Here is a 21,188-nt window from a genome sequence, read left to right as displayed (position 1 = left end):
CCCAGGCTTCGCGGGCGCGCTAGCCGCTGCTGCAGCAATGACGTCACATACCTGCTGATGACGTCTCCTTGCGCTGAAGGCAGCGCGTGCAGCATGATAGCCCATCCCAGGCTGCGAGGGCGCGCTAGCCGCTGCTGCAGCGCCGACTGCCTCAGCGCATCCAATGTCCACTCTTGTGGCAGGAAGCTGAAGAAAAAGTTACATATTAAGCTTAAACAGCAATTACAGAGAAAAAATATGGCTGAAAGACGTAATATACGTCCCATATGATTGTGCTCAGATTTGGTCCAGAGAGGATATTGTGGCCCAGGTATAATGTGGCCTAGGGGGATTTTGTGGGCTAGGGGGATATTGTGGGCCTAGGGGGATATTGTGGCCTAGGGGGGATATTGTGGATCAGGGGGATTTTGTGGCTGAGAGGGGGAATTTGTAGTCCAGGCAGGATACATTTTGTCCTAGAGGGAGTTAATCAGATTTTTAGGCATTCCCCACACTTTGACACTTAAGGACTAAATACAAAGTAGGTTTGAGTACACTTATCCTCATTGAAGGGACCACCTTGACTGTGCACTGGCTTAGGCCATTCTTAATGGTGGATCCTGTGTAGATTGGTGGAGGGAGGGTTTTAAATCAAGTGGTCAAACTGATATTTCCCTTTAATGATTAAAATTTATTTATTTGGAAAATGAACTGCGATACTGGTAATATTATACTTATACATTAGTATTGGAGCTAGAAAACAGTTCAACAGATTGCAAAATTTGTTGCAAAATAGAACCTATCAGAACTAAATTAGATTCCACAGTGTTTAACTTGATGGGCTGTTATCTGTTCATGAAAACGCAATAAAATATTTTTCTTTGTTTACAAAATGAATATTATGTTTCATGGCATGTTATCAAGGGTATTAATTAGATATGACATTGTTTAGTTTGCGGGTAGTAATTAAATAATTAATTTTTGAGGTTCATACAATACATAAAAACAAAACATTAAAAACTTGGGTTAAAAAGTGATTTTAGACAATATTCAAGATTCTTTTTAGTAGATATTTAAACTACAGACGGTTTTGAGTAAACTTGTTAATTTTTTAATCAAAAGTAAAATGATAACAATGATAACTTCTGAGAGAATCCTTGATAAGTTATTTAATAACAAGACCTTATAATGAGATGTTTGTAGGAAATAGATATATTATATGATGCACCTTGAACAAAGAGAAACCACAAAGTTTTATCATTGATATGCAATTATCTGTTACTTGTGTACTTACTCATAGTCTAAGATTTCAAAGTTACTCTGAGAAGGAGAGCTTGAAGATCCATCAGATAAAGTGTTATCCTGGAATAAAACAAGGAAAGCGGATTAAATAGTTGAACATAAATACATTTTGTTCATATCAAACAAACAACTCTTACCATGTTGTTTATCTTCTTTTTAAATAAGTAATAACATTTTAAATTGAATCACTGTAACTTTATATAATGCTCTTCATTACTAAGCACCGAATGAAACAGATTTCTATTGAAGAAACGATTAATATAATATAAAATTTTATTTTATCTCCACTGCCCTGCACTTTGAATTTTTTTATTGACATGTGTGTTGACATTTGACATTACACAGTATGACTTTGACATTTACTTTTTTAATGCGAGGGATGTGATAGAATGAATCATAGACTACAGGATTCTATATTCTTCTACGCAAATTAATTACACTGATCGCATACCTAAATGTTTCACTAGCCTAGCCCAGACTAATCTAGACTGGGCCTACCAAATTACACAAAACTTCCAGTTTGAAATTATTTACCACAAACAGCTGTATTTAGTTTGATTTATTACCTCAGATTTCATTACGTAAAAGAATAACCATTCCAGTTCCATTATTCCTGTTAGCAGCACCTACATAATGTCAGCAATCACAATAATATTTATCCCAACTAATATTATAAATGCGAAAGTAACTCTGTCTGTCTGTCTGTCTGTCTGTCTGTCTGTCTGTCTGTCTGTCTGTTACGCTTTCCCGCTTAAACCTCGCAACCGATTTTGATGAAATTTGGCATAGAGATAGTTTGAGTCCCGGGAAAGAACATAGGATAGTTTTTATCCCGGTTTTTGAAACAGGGACGCGCGCGATAAAGTTTTTCTGTGACAGACAAAATTCCACGCGGGCGAAGCCGCGGGCGGAAAGCTAGTTCTTACTATAAATACTGTCAAAGTCCTCAATAAATTACTAAATGAAATCAATTCGTAATTTATGTTATGTTCGTTATTTATTCGCATGCACTGTTCCGATTTCATCGATACATCATTGTGACGAAATCGATTAACTGTTTTGGCGAATGGCGTTTGCCATCAACTTTACAGTTACTTATTCATATAAATAACGTCATTTTTATTTTTGTCATATAAATAGATGTCTTATTATGTAAAAATGCAGATATTCAATTGCTGCTCAAAGTAAAACAAAGATGTATAAACTAACTCGATATCGATAAAATCACTCGTTTGGAATATTCAAGAAAAATGTAGTGGACATGCCTATTATACTACGCAACAAAAAAAGGCTGAACTAAATGGTTGGTACTCTGTGGATCTATGGATCTTTCTCTTTTTAGTCAACGAACGCTCTCGCTCGTCGCAAAATTGTGATTTTGAGTGGAATACAGTTTTTGAATTGCCATTTATGTTTTTTCAAATTTGTGTCTACACATGTGCGTTGTAAATGTTTTCAAGCACGATCGCCACAATGGACTGTAATATATTAACCGTTATGGTGGGAACGCGAGCAAGATCGCAAGCGCTCACTGCCCTCCGACTGCGATGACCATAGGCGATAGCGGGAACCATGATCGCCAATTTACCGCTTCTCTTCGCCAACGGCAACCCCACGGCGCTGACGGACTTCACCGCCGAGGAGCTGGAGAAGTTCATCACCTTCATGGTGACTTGTTCCTGGGGTCACGACACCGCCAAAGACATCCGCCAGCCTCCGTGGTGGCCCGACGACGTGCAGTTTTCGCACCCGTTCGTGCGGCCGGCGGCGGTGCCCCGGGACTGGGTGGCGCGGCTGAAGGTCCTGGTCAAGCGGTGCTACGACTTCCACAAGAGCCCCTTCCTGCTGGTGTTCTCCGCGCAGCTGGCGCGCTACCCCCGCAAGCGGCTCAGGTACGTCGACAACCGCGACCACACCACGTCCCTCTACTACAGGCCCAGCGGCAAACTCCTCGTCACGTTCAGAAACGAAAACATTCACTATGACAGAGCACCGATCGCGATCGTGGAGTCTTCGCCGGAGCCGCCCGATATCTATTTGTGTGACAGCTGTGACAGTCATTTTGACAATCTCGACCTGTTGAGAGCGCACGAGAGGCTGTGCAGTAACGAAGAGGAATCCTGCGGTGGTGGTCTGGCAGATTTCATTGCAGCGTTAAAATTGCAACCGGTCGGAGAGAAAGCACAGTCTTCGTCCGGCAGGGCAGCCGCTAATGATGCCAAGCCGAGAAACATCAGAAGCGCTGCAAACATAGACAGAGGTCCTCCGTATCCGTTTTCATCGCTTGCCTATTTGAAAAACGTCAAATCAAATATACAGCGAGACACGACTTATTCTCGAGAGAGAATCGAAAGGTACTGTTGTACTCCATTATCAATTAGTAAATTCGTAGCTAGCAAAAGTAAAAATCAACAATTTCCAATCAGATACAGACGGCCCATAGACTACTGGCACAGAAAGCACACGTTTACGGATCAGAGAAAGAAGAAAATATTAGATTTAAACGGACAACTGCTGCTGCTGAAATGCAGGCCGGTCACGGTGGACGTGGAGAGGATGTCTCTGAAGAGAATAAACGAGCATATAGAGGAGACGAGGAAAGAGGCCGAGAGGCAGCAGCTGGAGGACAAGGACATAATATTCGTGGACTGCGAGCAGCCCGTTTTCGGGGAGACGAGGGGCCGCGATCCTCTGAAGCGAGTGGAGGCGGAGTGCGAGGTGATCGACCTGTGCTCGGACGACGAGAGCCCGGTGAATGAAAACTGCGACCCGCGCGCGGGCGTGGCTTGCGTGATGCGAGGCGGTGCGGTATTGCGGCGCACGGCGGCCACGCCGCTCCTGCTGCCGGCCGAGCCGTGCGGCGCGCGCCAGCGCCCGCTGCCCGCCGCCGTGCTGCAGCCGCATCCCGTCATCCTCATCGCGCACACCCTCAACAACCTAAAGACTATATCGCTCGAATGATGGACGATGTGCCGTTCGATCGCGTTAGGTTTAATTCTAATTTATTGCTGATTAAACAATTTATTGTTCAGTGTAATGTTTCATTTCGAACTCTTGTATGACTCTGGTGATCACGAGCAAAAAACGAACTGATTTGTGTACTTTTAACATCTTCCTGCTAAATGCTATGTCTGCTGCCGTCTGTACCCCAGTTTTCATTCGCGTCAGTAAATTATCATTTTGATATAGACTGCTGTCATAAACTGCCTTAAAAAAGTCTTTCTGTCTTATACTGCCTCTAAAATCCTATTGTTAATTGTGAATTGTACATTAAAGCTGAAGTGATAATTTACTAACTGAAATTAAAACTGACGTAATAATAATATGTATAATTTTATATTATTTTGTTTCGTACCTACGTCTTCCCAGCTATGCGTTGAGTCGACGACAAAATGGCGCCCAAGTATAACAAAATGGCTGACTGTAAGGTAACCTGATACTCGGTCTGCTGTGATATTTCCGTAATATTAAGCCATTCAGCATGTAAAATAGTTTATAAGTAGCATAATTTTATGTTTTTTATAATTAGTTTTAGTTGCCAATTTGACTAAATATTTAATTCTGTTCATGTCTATTCAGACATTTATTGTACATTTTATATTCATTCATACAACACTGACACTAAATTAAAAAGTTCTATTTATTTAATTGTTTTTTACAGCACCTTTTCACCTAATAGTCTATTTAATTTTATTTCATGAGCAAAATAACGTAGAAAATTGTCATCAGAACACGCATATCTGCTTGTGATTGCTGTGTGCGTGCAGTGTGGTGGAGTAGCATTATCGAAGTGTTTTTTCATTCGTTGACGTCATAAAGGGATGCTTGTGACCAGGTGCGCGCGCCACAGCGTTCGTTTCCGAAGGATTTTTCAGATGTTGGAGTTTTTATAAGTAGGTACTTTATGTTTCGAGTGGTAGACGCACCAAAATTGTTTTCTTGATTGCTGTGGTTATTCACGGTTCTAAAACTCATTTGACTTTGTCGCGTTCTATTTTTATTCTTTTATATTTATAATCGTACGCAGGAAAAGGGGTCTGGTTCTTGTGCTTGATTAAAGTACGAAGAACTGATATTCTGTTCTCTAGCTACCTAATCGATGATAGAACTTCATTATGAACTTGGTTTACAAACGTTATCGATTCACGTGTACAGTTGGGCTGAGTATGATGATTCATTTTAACTCAGCACCGGAACTAGAGTTGACGTGTTCTGCGCTTGGCGTTTGTTTTTTTGACGTCTTTTGTGAGCTTTGTATTCTGTAAAGTTTGTTCCTCACTTCTTTCATAATGCCTTTGATATTATGAATATTATTGTTAGCTTATTCTCCTTTTCGTTTTCGTCTTATTTTACCCAATCGGCCATTTATTTTGTCTTCTTTGAATTTTCCAAAATATTCATCTTACTTCTTAATGCATTTGATATTATGAATATTATTGTTAGCTTATTCTCCTTTTCGTCTTATTTCACCTAATCGGCCATTAATTTTGTCTTTGAATTTTCCAAAGTGTTCATTGATTTTATCATGAGTTTAGTTTTGTAATTTTGGAGCATCGGACTCGTCTCCAATTGGCTAATACTCGGATCGTAACTTTCTGTAAAATTGTCACTGGTCTCGTCACGCACGATGTTATCTATTTGAGTAGCATTTGAGCAATGCTCTATCTCATTATGAAATGTTCTTCTTTATCATTATGAAATTATACTATCAGACAGCAGACTGTATTTAATCAGCAGCATATACGCATGGACCTAGGATAGGTCCATGCTTAAACGTAGACAAGACTGAATTTTGGTAATTGAGAAATGCAAAATGAGCGCACGAGGTCGAGTAGGAAGAATTATTTCCATTTCTGAGACACCTCTTGCTCGATTACGTTGCTACTGGTGGAGGGAGATACTGCATCCAAATGCCAATCAGACACAGGGTGGTGGAACTCTGACATGGGTTATAATGTTGTGTTTGTGTGCTTTCCTAGTAAAGCGAGGCGTACTAGCCAAGGATTTGCTTATCGGCAACAAAGGATTCCTAGCAGCTTAGATAAGAATAATTTTGTCTTGTTTTTTCAATACTTAGATGATTCTTTGCACTTGCGGGACACGGTTATGTAATCTACGTCAGCGAAAATGACCCTATTTATATTTTTTCATTTACTCTATAGATTTATTTGCTTGCTTGGATTATTTGAATATTATGATAATATTGTTGATTTTACTTTCTGGGTGTATCATTATATTAATTCTACAAAATGTTATGAATACGTCTGTGGAGTGACTACATACCGACCTAAATAATTTTCCTGTTATGCTCTCAAGTTTCGGAATGTATAATGTTAGTCTTGTCCTTGCGAAACTCATTCTGGATTGAAGATTAACTACCAAGCTGTTGATATCCATTATTTCAGGATAGTTTGTCAAAGAAGCACTGCCCTTATTACCACTGATGTCTCCATGGTATATTATATGAATTTTCTCAGGTAGGTATATTTACGTCTACCATCTAACATGACTGTGTTTTGTAACTTGGAGGTTTTAATAAAAGAGACATTAATTTTAATAATTTAATAGGAAAACATACATTTCAGCAAAATATATGTTCTATGGAATTATATTTCCTCATTACTGATTCTGTGGTGTGAATTTAGCGGTCGGCGGCTCTCCTCGTCAGATCCATAAATAACTTCTTCATCCGAGTCGTTGATCATAGAGAACGCAGGGTTGTCTTTGGTTATGGCCGTTTCTGTGAAAAAATCAAAAATTGAATTAAAATAATACAAATAGTATTTGTAGATAGGATTTGGAACTGATGGCATAAGTATTTCCTTTTCCTGCTAGTTCAAGTACCTAGCTTGTTCGAAAATCGAATACATCAGGTTATTCCACAGACATAAACGAAGAAGGCGTGGCTTATCGTACATTTATGGTTTGCGGTTAGAGGTGTTAGGACGTGCAATATCAATCCCATCAAAAACAATACTTGTCAAAAAAACCAAGTCTCGCAACTCAGTTGTTCTACGGTAAAAAGTTGTGAGATCCATGTAATACCAAGTCCAGGCCAGGAAATCTTTAACGTTTTACATAAATTATTGACTTGGCCATCGCACTAAATAATTTAATTTACACGTGTTTTCATGCGATGGCCAAGTCAATATATTTATGTAAAACGTTAAAGATTTCCTGGCCTGGACTTGGTATTACATGGATCTCACAACTTTTTACCGTAGAACAACTGAGTTGCGAGACTTGGTTTTTTTGACAAGTATTGTTTTTGATGGGATCTCATTTCTTTTTGTATTTTGTAGACAGCAGTTATGTATCTAGAAAACTGGACCGAAATTGAAAAATTTTACTCGACTTGGCGGTTGCACTACCGTGCCCCCAAATCTCATTTCTTTTTGTATTTTGTAGACAGCAGTTATGTATCTAGAAAACTGGACCGAAATTGAAAAATTTTACTCGACTTGGCGGTTGCACTACCGTGCCCCCAAATATTTTAGTTTTTCCTTGATTCATACACCAAACACTACTTATATTCCAAAGGACATTGGGAACTTTAATATGAGAAAATGCCCCACGGCGGACAAAGATGAAACGTATTTTATTTCAAAGCTTTATACTTGTAGGTATATTCACTTAAAGCGCTATGTTGTGAGATATGGGAATTCTGAGATATGACGAGTCTAAGTTGAAAATATATTTGTCTAAAATGATTTGATATTTTTACATGTTATGTTGTTTGGCATTGCAGAGTAACCAATAAAAGTAAATAAAATAATATAGGTAAATAAATAAAAAATATAAATAAAATAATATAAATAAATAAAATATTATAAATACTTAAATTAATATTAGACAACATCTCATATATTACTCCAACCCAAAATAAGTAGCTAAGGCATTTGTGTTATGGAAATCGGGAACGACGAACCACAACACACCCAAACCAGAGAAAATGTGAAAAGATCGTTTTCTATATTGTCCCGGTCGGGAATCGAACCCGGGACCTCAGGATTGGCCCGGCACACCTTGAAAACCGGTGTGTGCGCCTCTCCGCCACGGAGGTCGTCAAAAATGTTACCTAAATGTAAAATAAAATAAAATATTAAAACTTCATTTTCTCAATATTCCCATATAAGAGAGAAAAAAAAATGCACGGAAATTCATTGGATATTAGTATGTATCATCTGTGATAGGTTTGGTTTGTGTCCGCTACTTTTCGAAAAGTGGGGCAAAGAGTTCCCAATGTCATTTGAAGCTTCTAGGTCTGCTAGAAGTGCCTTAGAGTTTTGATGATCGGTGAGTCAGTCAGTGAGTCAGTGAGTGACAAAATTAAGTAACTTTGACCCGTTATAATTCTTAAACTACTGGTTCAAATTGAATGAAATTTTAAATATACCGTGTCTTTACAATGCCTGCATAGCTAATGAAAATTCAGCCTTCTAGTTTTATCCACAACGAAGTTACAGGCGGTCGAAAATGGCCTGAATTGCTTCGAGAAAAGGATGGTACGGCCGTGCTCGACTTGGTGGGGGCACTGCCGTGCCCCCAGATTACTATCGGCATCATTTCCAGAAATGTGGCGTCTACCGTTTTGATATTGAACTGATGCATGGCGGTGCTATATGAAGCTTTAACCATACCGTCCGAATCTTACCATGTATAGAGCCTCCCCCAGGCGAGAACAGATAGGCGAGTATGTACATCTTGAAGTTGAAGAGTCCGTAGAGCGCCATGAAGGGCGCGGAAGTATCGTAGTAGACGCGCGGCTGGGACGCCCAGTGGTCCTGCAAAGCTGCTGGGCCCCAGCCCTGGGCAGCCAGAATTGCTGTTAGCAGTGTGACTGTGCCCACCACTATTGAGAGGCACCTGAGTCTCATATCTGCAAGAAGCATTTAGAGGTCAGATAATGTTGGTCACTCTGGCCACCACTATTGACAGGCATCTGAGACTTAAATCTCCCAGAGGCATTTTACAGTTCAAGTAATATAGGCCGAGTGAATGAGACCACTCCATGTGCTAGGATATGAACCAAACCAATGCAGTCCACGTCTGATTGTATTTGATACGCTTAAATTGAGCTAATAAATCTAATTGTCATGTAGTTGGATTTTAGTTACTGAGATGCTATCTGACAAAAATGACACTGATTGCCTAGATGAGCAAAACTGCAAACCTCATTGCCATTGATTTCGTAAGTAGGTCGGGGTCAGGTTACATTGTAATGTAGGTTTGCAAAATAGGGGAAAAATTGCAATATGCTGTTGTCTATTTAACTACCTAGTGACCGCACAACGGACTGGTAGCAAGCAACTAATAAGCTGTAGTCTGCGTCTGCGATCTCTTGAGAATAGGGTATTTGCCACCACCAATACTTTTTAAAACTGTCAAAACGAGACCCATAGATTTTGTATGGCAATACTAGCCAGTGACGTCACTATTTTGTCAACTCAATTAAACTACTTTTTCAATTACAATGCAACCAAAAATCTTTTTAAGACCAGAATGAAGTTGTGCATTAGAATTATTGGGGAGTGGTGACAAATACCCAATTGCTCGCATTTTATATGACTCCATAGTTCAAAGACTATTAATAGTTTTAGTCTCTAAAGTGACATCAAACGAGTAAATGGCTTCCACTAATAAACACATACAGTCGTGGTCAACTAATTAGGGACGTTATATGACTAAAACACAAGACCGTCTCTCCAGTCCGAAAAAAAAATCTTCACGAGGCTTTGTAGCTTGTGCCTATTAATAACAAGTAATTTGGCTAGTATTCTAAATATGTAAAGGCCAGATAAGAAACTAGCTAGTTGCGATCAATATTTTTAAAATAAATAAATCATTGCCACCTACACATTTATTGACCTAGGGATGGACAACTAATTAGGGACACGTAACACTTTCACTGTAAATGTAAATAAATTGGAAATTATTTAAGTGTTTTTTACATAAAAAGTTTTCATTAAAAAATATAGAATACAAAACAAAATCATCAAACGTATTTTTATAACCAATATGGTTGGTTTTGTTGGTTATAACCATTTGACATCGGCGCGGCATGGATGCAATCAAATCTTTACAGGTTTCTAAAGAAATATTATTCCAAACACCATAAAATGCCACGAAAAGCTGATTTTTAGTGCCAGTACGTTGAGCTGCAACTTTTTCCTTCGTTTCATACCATAAGCTCTATAGGGCTTACGTCTGAGTTGTTTTCGGGCCAATCTAGTACCGTCACTGACTGTTGCGCTAGGAATAGGGTTTCTGATTTCTCGACTTATTTTTTTTCTCGAGTTTCGGGAATTCTCGAGGCCAAAGTCTCGAGTTTTCTCGGGTCTCGAGTCTTTTAATTAAAACTGTTGAAATCGGTTGAAATTTAATAAAAACACGGGTTTTTATTAATGTTATAATGTGTCTGGGTTATAATCAATGATACTGTAAAGTTTCAACAAAATCCGTTCAGTAGTTTTTGCGTGAAAGAGTAACAAACATCCAGACATCCACACAAACTTTCGCATTTATAATATTAGTAGGATAATAAATTAACTAAAGGAACAAAAGTCATAAAGTCGCGTGTACTTTAAGGATTAATAACCATAAATATCTGGAGCTCCAATTGAATCACTTGTTTTCCAAAGAATACAAGTCCAAATTAATTGAAAAATTACGATAATAAACCTGCATTTACAAACAAAAAAAAAAACATTTAAATAAATTTTTAAACTTAAAGATAACGACTTGAATAAACGTATTTACGAGTACCTAAACTAACAGATAGTTAACAAAAAAATTTCAGTCTTTAAATCAGTCAGTTATACAAACATAATAAAATATAGCATACTCGTAGGTGATCATTATTAGTTTCGGTTAAGATCATTACTTGTAAATCAAATTAGTTAAAAAAAGGAAAGACTAGGCCAGTCTAAACGCAACATTAACCTATTAAATAATTAAAATCTTACTTTTGTCTAAGAAAATAGGCTTTCAAGAATATTAAAGCTTCAAAATCGAAACTCGAGAATTCTCGAGCTCCGGTAATTTTTTTCTCGTCTCGAATGAAGCCAAATTTCTCGAGTTTTCTCGAGTTCGAGAAAGCTCGAGCAGAAACCCTAGCTAGGAACGATTAAACAGAGTACGCGGTATGTTTTGGGTCGTTATAGTGTTGAAATGTTCATGAGACTGGTAAGACTTCTTCAGCATACATACGATAGCATCGTTTTCTCCAATATTTATTTGTATTGGAATTGCTCAAGTTTAACTTCAGTTCTTTTTATAGGTTACACTCTATGTCCAGAAAACAGCCTCAGATTTTTATATTGCCGCCTGTATGTTTCACCTGCTTCTTCGTTTACTTTGGTATCATTTCGGACTTTACAGGTCGTCGCACGTATTGTCTGTCATCGTATGAAATAAGATTTATTTTGATCTCATCAGAAAACAGCACATTTATCCATTGAGCAAAAGCCTAATGTCCATACTTTCTTGCAAACGCCAATCTTGCTTCTTTGTGTTCCATCTTCAGTAGTGGAACTTTTCGAGGAACTCTTCCTACAAGCTTTGCCTCCACCAGTCACCTTCTGACGATCCTCGCAGATACTCCAGCAGTCGGTTCTGGTCCAAAAATCTCGCTCTTGATCAGAACGAAACCCTTAAAGGGGTCTCTCTTTGCGAGAGTGACCATTCTGCGATCATCTTGTGGGGTTGTTTTTATTGGCCTCTTCCTTCTAGGCATACTTTTTGTGGTTTCATGATTTTGAAATAAGCCACTGCATCGTAGATTCATGTTTTTGGAACATTTCAGATGATCTGCAATTTACCGGTATGGCCATCCACACTGATAAAGATTGATTATAACTTAGCGCATTGTTGCTTTTCTTTCAGCCCATTACCTTTAATAATTTGATAAGTTTTTAACTCGCAAGATAAGAATATCGCTTTTCAAATTGACGCCGAAATTACAAATGAACAGAATAAAAGTTATTACTTTTAATTTTTTTTAATTTAGAAGGAAAAACTTAAGCGTCCCTAATTAGGTGGCCAGACCGTCCGTACCATAATGACCGATTCATGTGATTTGATTAAGATTTTTTATTAAGTTAGTAAGTTTTTTTTGTTGTTATTGTATTCTGTTAAAAAGAGTACTTGATAGTCAATATGTTTACAAAGTAACAGTCAGTAATATCGAATGAAGCTCACAATAATAGGATATGAACACTTAGTATTGCTTAGTATTCTATCTGTCCCTAATTAGTTGACCACGACTGTAAATTGGTTTATCAATTAAGACAACACAACTTTGTGCGTCAAGATAACGGCTTAGCAATACAACTCACCAAAGAAAGGCATATTTCTCAGGTCACTATACGCCTTTACGATGAGGACGAGTAAGTATAGGAAGTATAACGTGACAGCACTGAAGAACATTATTTTCACAACCTGAAAAGGATGGAACATTTGAACACCTTGCCGCTATATGGTGGATTTCTGGAGAACTAAAAACAACTATTACCGACAGATAACTTCTATTGGTAATAATTGATTGAGTCCTTGTGCTATGCTGCCCTTATAACGGATAATAATATATTGATTGCAAGGATAACACAATTTTAAAGATGGAAAAATATGTCTATTGCGCGATGTAAATGCGTACAGCGCCATCTATGAAGAATATTTTCAATCAACCTTAGCAAACTTTTTAATAACTTTTAAGTTAAAAATAACAAGAAAACGCTTTCTTTTATCATAAAATTGCTGACATCTTTAGTTGAGATTCGATGAAAACTAAGATTTATGATAGTTAATTCAGATAATTAGTTATAGAGCTATAGAATACTTACAGGGTAATTTGGGTTCATCATATAATTGAACGTGGGGTCATAGAAGGCGTAATACTTCTGCCAGACCGTGACCACCATCGCCGGCGTCCATACCAACGCCACGATTATTACCTTGAATAGGTAAAATGATAGGAAACTCCTTTCGTTCTGAAAAGATAATCAACACTATTATAAAGATACCTAGATAGGTATCTACTACTATTTACGCGTTTATTGAGCTGTCGAAACAAAAGATTAGTTGGGCTTATCAGATACTCCCAATGTATAATGTTTATCTATCATTCAATTTTGTATGGTCCTTCGAGCCAGATATTACAAATATGCTTTAGTATTAGTAATTGTCAATAAAGGGCTTAAACTAATAAGAACTCAAAATAATATTATGAACTGAATCATCCTAGAATTTTGTCTTGATATTCCTTTACTCATAAGCTAACGAAAGCTCCACCCACTGGTTTAATGTTTGGTCTATGATAAAACTGGTTAGTCAACTGTAATCGTTAAGTTACCTGTCTCAAGCCGTGGTACTGCGCAAGCCACGACAGCATGACGCAAGCTAGGAAAGCCGTCTGGAATACTGTGTCCATTAGTGGGGCGAAACAACTTCCCGACACTAGCCGTAGGGGGAATATCGGATCTGAAATAGTGAAAAATCCTTCGCGTATCTACTTTGGGATACAGTCCTACTCAGTTATACAGTTCTCCGTAACCAGTGAAGGTTGCATTGCATTACTGCGGTAAGTTTTATGGATTTATTCCTGTTGTCCCCACTAGTTGCCTCTAGTCTCAGTAGTACGGTTGTTTTGTCCGGTCCCGGACTACTGATACTAATAAAGTCTCATTAGTACTGTTATGACGTCTAACCGAACTAATGAGACTTTATTAGTATCAGTAAGTAGTCCGGGACCGGACAAAACAACCGTACTACTGAGACTAGAGGACTAGTTGTTCCCGCCAGTGGAGACAACGGCCGGAGGAATAGCGACAATAGGAATAATTAACCGTTTTATGTTGTCGGCAATAAAATTAAGCAAATGTTTTAAGTTCATACCCGACGTAGGATAGAAAAATATTCTTACCATTGTAGAGTAACAGCAGCGGCAATAGTATGGACAACCACTTCTGCTCAATCGCCCAGTCGTGGGTCGAGTATTTTCTAAGCGTATGCGCAAACCAACACTGCAACAAGATGAAATCTTACTATGACGTCATCAATCAATAAGAAAATGAGACGTAATTAGTACCTAAGCATATTTCTAAAATAGGCAAGTATACTTACAGCTATAGTAAATGTTGTCAGTAGAAAAATAAATCGGAACCACGTCTCCATTTGCGTAAATGCTGGGTTGTAGGTTTTGAACTGCAAAAAATATATCCTCTGTTATTTCTGTATGAAGTCATTATTGTTTATCAGTTTTTACTATGGTTTTAAATTCAAAATAGTGCATGCATACAGAACGAATAACGAAAACTGTTTACATTATTGGAAAACAAAAAATGCAGCTACATATTTGTATAGTTTAGTATTCATTAAGTAAGATTTAACCATAAAATGCCCGCGTTCATTCAACGCTCAGGCGGAATCATGAATGCTAATGGTTGAACACCCACTCGACGCGACGACTCCGCCGGTTGCATTCTAAAATGCATGCAACCATTGTTTACAGTATCGAGTTACGAGTGCGACGCCATGTTTAAAAAGTAATATCGATCATGGATATCCATTGAGAAATGTTTTAGAGATACAATTAATTTGATATATGGAGTAGAGGTATGCTTCTCTGATTATTATTTTGTTACATAGGTAAAGCTTTTATATTTTCAATGAATGTACGTTGAGTAAGCAGGGAAAAGCCATTTAAATATAGGGACACACCTACATGCAGGCGTGTCACCATGCGTCATTGAGTTTCATAATAAAATTAGCTTCAAAACAGTTCTGTGTGTTTCTGAACAACAAAAAATATAATGCAGCTAGGAATAAAATTATCAGCTAGTCTTCTAAGCATGGTGGCTGTTGTCCGTCTTATCAGAGTTGATTAGACCTTCAAAATCGCTCTAAAAGTTGGACAACCGATATGCTGGAAACTGGATTCTAATTCTATCTCATTAAAGTCCAATTCTCTCACGTAGAATACGATTTCCCTGTGGAACTCACGGAGACCTCCAAGAAGTTGGACAGTGGAAACTGGCTTTTAATTGTACTGCATTAAAGTCCAATCACTCACGTAGAATACGATCTCCCAGATGTAGTACCGCTTGTGGAACTCCTTGATACCGTGCAGGTGGAAACTGGATCCTAATTAATTGTATTGCATTAAAGCCCAGTTCCTGGTGTAGTATCACGCATGGATTTGTCTCGCCTCGATCAAATTTATTATGAAACTGGCTTTTATTTCCGTATAATTAAAGTCTAAACTCACGTAGAACACGATCTCCCTGATGTAGTACCGCTTGTGGAACTCCTTGAGGCCGTGCAGACGGATGCCGAGCACACAGTGCGTGCGGAAGCACTTGAAAACGGGATCCTAATTGTATAGCATTAAGGTCCAATCCACTCACGTAGAACACGGTCTCCTTGCAGCTTACGGCAACCTACGTGCTGATGCTGAAAACTGGCTTTTATTTCCATATCATTAAAGTCTAAACTCACGTAGAACACGATCTCCCTGATGTAGTATCGCTTGTGGAACTCCTTGAGGCCGTGCAGACGGATGCCGAGTACATAGTGCGTGCGGAAGCACTTGAAAACTGGATCCTAATTGTACGGCATTAAAGTCTAAACTCACGTAGAACAGGATATCCTTGTACCTTGCGGCAACCAATTTGCTGATGCCGAAAACTGGCTTTTATTTCCATATCATTAAAGTCTAAACTCACGTTCACGGACTCCTTGCAGCTTGCGGGAACCAACGAGCTGATGCTGAAAACTGGCTTTTATTTCCATATCGTTAAAGTCTAAACTCACGTAGAACACGATCTCCCTGATGTAGTATCGCTTGTGGAATTCCTTGAGGCCGTGCAGGCGGATGCCGAGCACATAGTGCGTGCGGAGGCACTTGAAAACTGGATCCTAATTGTATAGCATTAAGGTCCAATACACTCACGTAGAACACGGTCTCCTTGCAACTTACGGCAACCTACGAGCTGATGCTGAAAACTGGCTTTTATTTCCATATCATTAAAGTCTAAACTCACGTAGAACACGATCTCCCTGATGTAGTATCGCTTGTGGAATTCCTTGAGGCCGTGCAGGCGGATGCCGAGTACATAGTGCGTGCGGAGGCACCTGGAAACTGGCTCTTAATTGCACGGCTTTTATGTCTAAACTCACGTAGAACACGATCTCCTTGTACCTTGCGGCAATCAATGTGCTGATGCTGAAAACTGGCTTTTATTTCCATATCATTAAAGTCTAAACTCACGTACACGAACTCCTTGCAGCTTGCGGGAACCATCGTGCTGATGCTGAAAACTGGCTTTTATTTCCTTATCATTAAAGTCTAAACTCACGTAGAAGACGATCTCCCTGATGTAGTATCGCTTGTGGAACTCCTTGAGGCCGTGCAGGCGGATGGCGAGCATATAGTGCGTGCGGAAGCACTTGAAAACTGGCTCTTAATTGTACGGCATTAAAGTCTAAACTCACGTACACGAACTCCTTGCACCTTGCGGGAACCAATGTGCTGATGCCGAAAACTGGCTTTTATTTCCATATCATTAAAGTCTAAACTCACGTAGAACACGATCTCCCTGATGTAGTATCGCTTGTGGAACTCCTTGAGGCCGTGCAGGCGGATGCTGAGTACATAGTGCGTGCGGAAGCACTTGAAAACTGGCTCTTAATTGTACGGCATTAAAATATAAACTCACGTACCTAGAATACGATCTCCTTGCAGCTTGCGGGAACCAATTTGCTGATGCTGAAAACTGGCTTTTATTTCCATATAATTAAAGTCTAAACTCACGTAGAAGACGATCTCCCTGATGTAGTATCGCTTGTGGAATTCCTTGAGGCCGTGCAGGCGGATGCTGAGTACATAGTGCGTATACTCCAACGAGCCGATGTGGAGAGCCATAACTTCCTCGCATACTTGCTTCTTGCATTTGAGGTGCTGGGTCCTGGGGAGATAAGGGAGTTTGAGCCTTATTGGCTGAACGTAAAGATCAATCTGGTAAATCTCCTATACTACACTTGTTAAATATTGTGTATCTAAGGTGAGACTTATCGCCAGGACTTATAATCTCAATTTCGGAAAAGAATGGTTTCAACGTGCAAACCTATTCGCACACCTGTTTCTTGCACTTTAGATGCTGGGTTCTGGGAAGTTTGAGTCTTATTGGCTGGGCTTAAAAGTCGGAAAACAAAGGTTTAATCCTGCTTATTAACTTCGTGTTTCTAGGTAACAAAGGTACTCATCAACCTGCCATCTAAAGTCCTAATACTTCTTGCACTACAGGTGCTGGGTCCTAGGATATAATTTGAGAACATACATATAGATGCTTACCTATTTGTAGCTTCGCTCTCTGGGACAAGATTGATGGTTGTATGATCGCTTAGCACTCCATCTATTGATATACTGATCTGGAAGCTCTTATCAAATATTTCCTCTGAAACAAAAAATATTTCCTCATCATTGTGCAAATAATGTGCGAGACGATATACGAGATTGTGGAATAGATATTTTTTTATCAATAATTCATCTTCTTATCGTGTCGACAACAAACCTACACAGTGTCAAGAAAGAAAGAGTGCCATTGTCAGCAGCATTCATGAATGAACGGTGGATTACCGACAGATTCCAAATTCTGGAATCGGCAGTTCGACACAAATGGGCTTTTCTCGAGTTTCATAACGGAAATGCTATCTATCTACAATCGGCCTTTGGGGGGTTTGCCTTCGAACATAGGCTCCCTTTTCAACCCTCCACCGACTTCTGTCTTTTCCCATGCCCATAATTTCCGTAAAACCACAGAATAATAATAAGTACTACGTACAGAAGTTTTACTTCGCGAAGGTATTTAAAAAAATGTATGCTCAATGTCATTAACAATATGGTGTCATTTAGCCTGTCTCAAGAGTCAAGCACCATTTTGTTGACAAACGTCAGTGATCGGCACTGCGCCGAAGCTATAGGGCTGACTTCGGTAAAATGATGTGACGTGAGGTACCAAACTGTGGAAAATGGCGGAGGAAATACATGATTTAGCATGAATTATCATGAATAATATTAACTACTTATTTACCTCTCAGTGTCTTGAGGCAACTTAAAAAATTACATTCTGTGTTTTTATTATTATTTAGGCAGTTAAATACTGCACAGTATTTAGTACACCATTTTCTTTATTTTCTTCTATCATACACAAGAATATGCGTGCGTATAGGGTTGCCAGGTCCAAAATCACAAAAGCCGGACTTTGTGCTTCATTTGGCCGGACATTTTACCCTAAAACCCGGACATGTGACGGGGGGGGGGATGTGCAATTAGTGTCAGTTCATGAGTGAGTACTATCATCATCGGTTACTATCCAACATCCTGATGCGTGCGCTTCAAATTATGATTCTGTGGCTCGACTTTCGCCTGGCGCGCAACCAAATAAAAAGCCTAACAAAAGCCGGACAGGCCGGACAAGGCAATATTTGGCCGGACAAGTCCCTAAAAAGCCAAACATGTCCGGCTAAAGCCGGACGCCTGGCATCCCTACGTGCGTAGTATCCTGTAGGTGGGCCATCGTGCGTGTTTTGTTTTCGATGTAAACTCGCGGAGATGAACAGGCCTGGTAAAAGTAACAAGTTACTTACCGTCATCATTATTGGTGAGTATCTCGGCGAGCAGCCACAGCTGTTGTACGCGGGTGCCCAGCGCTGGGCTGCGCAGCAGGAACGGGCCGCGGTAGATGTCGCTGGCGTTGGTCAGCAGCGACGACGCCGCGACCGACGTCGTCATGGTCGGGGACGGCCCTGGGAATATTTGGATTGTGGGGAAACTGATCTTCTATCGTTCGTTCGTTTTAGCTGGACAAAGGCCTCCCCCAAGGATCCACAAAGACCGGTCCTGCGCCGCTCGCATCCAGGCACCTCCCGCGACTTTCAACAGATCGTCGGTCCACCTAGTGGGAGGCCTGCCCACGCTACGTCTTCCAGCTCGTGGTCGCCACTCAAGAACTTTCCTGCCCCGGCGGCCATCAGCTCTTCGAGCTATGTGCCCCGCCCACTGCCACTTGATTTTAGCGATTCTGCGGGCTATGTCAGTCACTATGGTTCTCCTACGGATCTCCTCATTTCTGATTCGATCACGCAGGGAAACTCCGAGCATAGCACGCTCTATCGCTCTTTGGGTGACCTTGAGTGTTGAATCTTCTATCAAGGACGAAGAATAAAGCAACGATAGGCGAAAGGTGAAGGGGTCGGACTGGCCGACTTGACTTAAGAGGAACGCGGGTCGAATCCCACTGCCGCTCGACTATTGTGGTGAGCTCACTCGTAACACAAGCATATTTCGCTTACTTTTTCTAAAAAACGTCATAAAATGTCGAGAATGAAGAGATTTAGAGAGAACATTTGTATTGCACAAATTACTAATAAGTATTTTTTTTAAAGGTGCCTACAACTTAAAATCTTTTTCTTGTCTCTTCGTTCTATGTTTTATGACGTTTTTTGATTTACATACTAAGATTAGTTTCACTGCTTATTTAAAACTTCTCCAAACGGTAGGACATTGGTAAGTACACAGCAGTTTAAATGAATATAATGAAGTTTCATATGTTTCAGTAAATATCTAAGCATTTGGTGCAACATAAGCACACTAGTGATTTGTCGATGAGGCGAGATCGCGGTAATATTTAACAATAGGTAATTTATTTTTGGAATAAATCGCATCTTTGTTTTTGCTTTGAAGATAAGCTAACTTCAGGGTTACATAATAGTAGAAGCTATCACTCACTTCACTTAGTTCGATTCGCAAGAGACAAATGCACCGTGTTTATGTTTTCTGCTGAAGGTTGAATTATGAGCATTGACTTTACAAACTGTTATTTGTCTGCTTGCATCAAGAAATTTAATATTTTCAAGTAAAAGAAACTTTACTAGTATTGTGGTTTTGGTAGTAATCTACGCAGCAGCGTTAGTTTGCCTAGGCATTAAATAAAAAAGAAAATCTCACCTGCCAGTCCTATGAATACACCCAAACCGAAACAAGCAAAAAATGCTATAAAAACCATCACAAATTCCCCTTTGTGCATTGAATATATCCTCATTTGAACGGACCTGAAAGAGAGCACAGGTAAACATAAAAAAGTAAAAAATAAATACCAATAAAAAATAAAAGAGTTATTTTTTTACCTTTCACAGCGGTCATGGTGATATGCAGGCGCGATGTATTTATTGAATTCGCTAAACAAATCACTGAACTGCGACAGTGTATTGCGAATCTTGTAATTCCACCCGCCTGATGGCAAGTGGTAAGAGTATCCGACATTTGCTGAATCCATTTTTGTAACTTGATTTAAATAACGACACTACTACATAACAAAACGAAGTGTATACCAACTAGAAATGAACACACATAACGTATATGATTTTGTATAAAAACGTATTAGCAACAAAACAGTTTGCCCCACATGTAGGCTTGTTTACAAGCAGATTATTGATTTTACCGCGAAGTGGCTCGGCCAGTGCTGCCATGTTGCTTGCTGAGAGTTATGACGTGGCGTTTCAAATATTTTTCTTTTGTAATCTTTTATTTCTTTTTTATTTTATTAAATTAAACACAGTAAAGTTCTTATTTCTTCCTAAACGATCCATATTACATTTTCGCGCCAATTCAATTTAGTGAAGGGCGAACGAAGCGCTCTTCGTTGTCGCGATTATCGATTTTTATATGACAGCTCGAAGAGCGGGAATCTTTCGTATTTCGTTGTAGAAAAAGTAGCTTTAGTACGGGATAAAAAGTCTTCCTTGAAAACCAATACTGTCTATTAACAAATTTTGATTTAGACCTTCCAAACGGACTTGCCACCTCTTTCTCAGACGTGGAAGTTAATAAATTGAAGATAATAAGGTCATTG

The 21,188-nt window shown here is 39.3% G+C and overlaps 2 protein-coding genes and 1 long non-coding RNA gene across 3 annotated transcripts; 1 reads left to right on the top strand and 2 right to left on the bottom strand.

Annotated features, from left to right (window-relative positions):
• Positions 1-70: 70 nt before the first annotated feature.
• On the bottom strand, positions 71-1,607 carry LOC135074272 (uncharacterized). Its single transcript, XR_010257796.1, has 3 exons — positions 1,419-1,607; positions 1,274-1,341; positions 71-186 (listed from the first exon to the last, which is right to left on the bottom strand). It is a non-coding gene; the product is annotated as an uncharacterized LOC135074272 (long non-coding RNA).
• A 969-nt stretch (positions 1,608-2,576) lies between these two features.
• LOC135074033 (uncharacterized) lies at positions 2,577-4,929 on the top strand. Its single transcript, XM_063968338.1, has one exon. It carries the CDS (start codon positions 2,854-2,856, stop codon positions 4,240-4,242), a length of 1,389 nt encoding a protein of 462 aa, XP_063824408.1. The 5' UTR covers positions 2,577-2,853; the 3' UTR covers positions 4,243-4,929.
• A 1,899-nt stretch (positions 4,930-6,828) lies between these two features.
• LOC135074032 (transmembrane protein 181) lies at positions 6,829-20,793 on the bottom strand. The gene is made up of 12 exons (XM_063968337.1): positions 20,464-20,793; positions 20,285-20,388; positions 18,925-19,083; positions 17,630-17,732; positions 17,090-17,243; positions 14,401-14,481; positions 14,201-14,300; positions 13,631-13,758; positions 13,122-13,268; positions 12,618-12,720; positions 8,936-9,160; positions 6,829-7,021 (listed from the first exon to the last, which is right to left on the bottom strand). The coding sequence occupies exons 1-12, from the start codon at positions 20,610-20,612 to the stop codon at positions 6,888-6,890; spliced, it is 1,587 nt and encodes a 528-aa protein (XP_063824407.1). The 5' UTR covers positions 20,613-20,793; the 3' UTR covers positions 6,829-6,887.
• Positions 20,794-21,188: the final 395 nt, after the last annotated feature.

This window comes from Ostrinia nubilalis, chromosome 8 (genome assembly GCF_963855985.1).
Source record: "Ostrinia nubilalis chromosome 8, ilOstNubi1.1, whole genome shotgun sequence".
Classification (NCBI taxonomy): Eukaryota; Metazoa; Arthropoda; class Insecta; order Lepidoptera; family Crambidae; genus Ostrinia; species Ostrinia nubilalis.
This window is presented reverse-complemented; position numbering and strand designations above follow the sequence as displayed.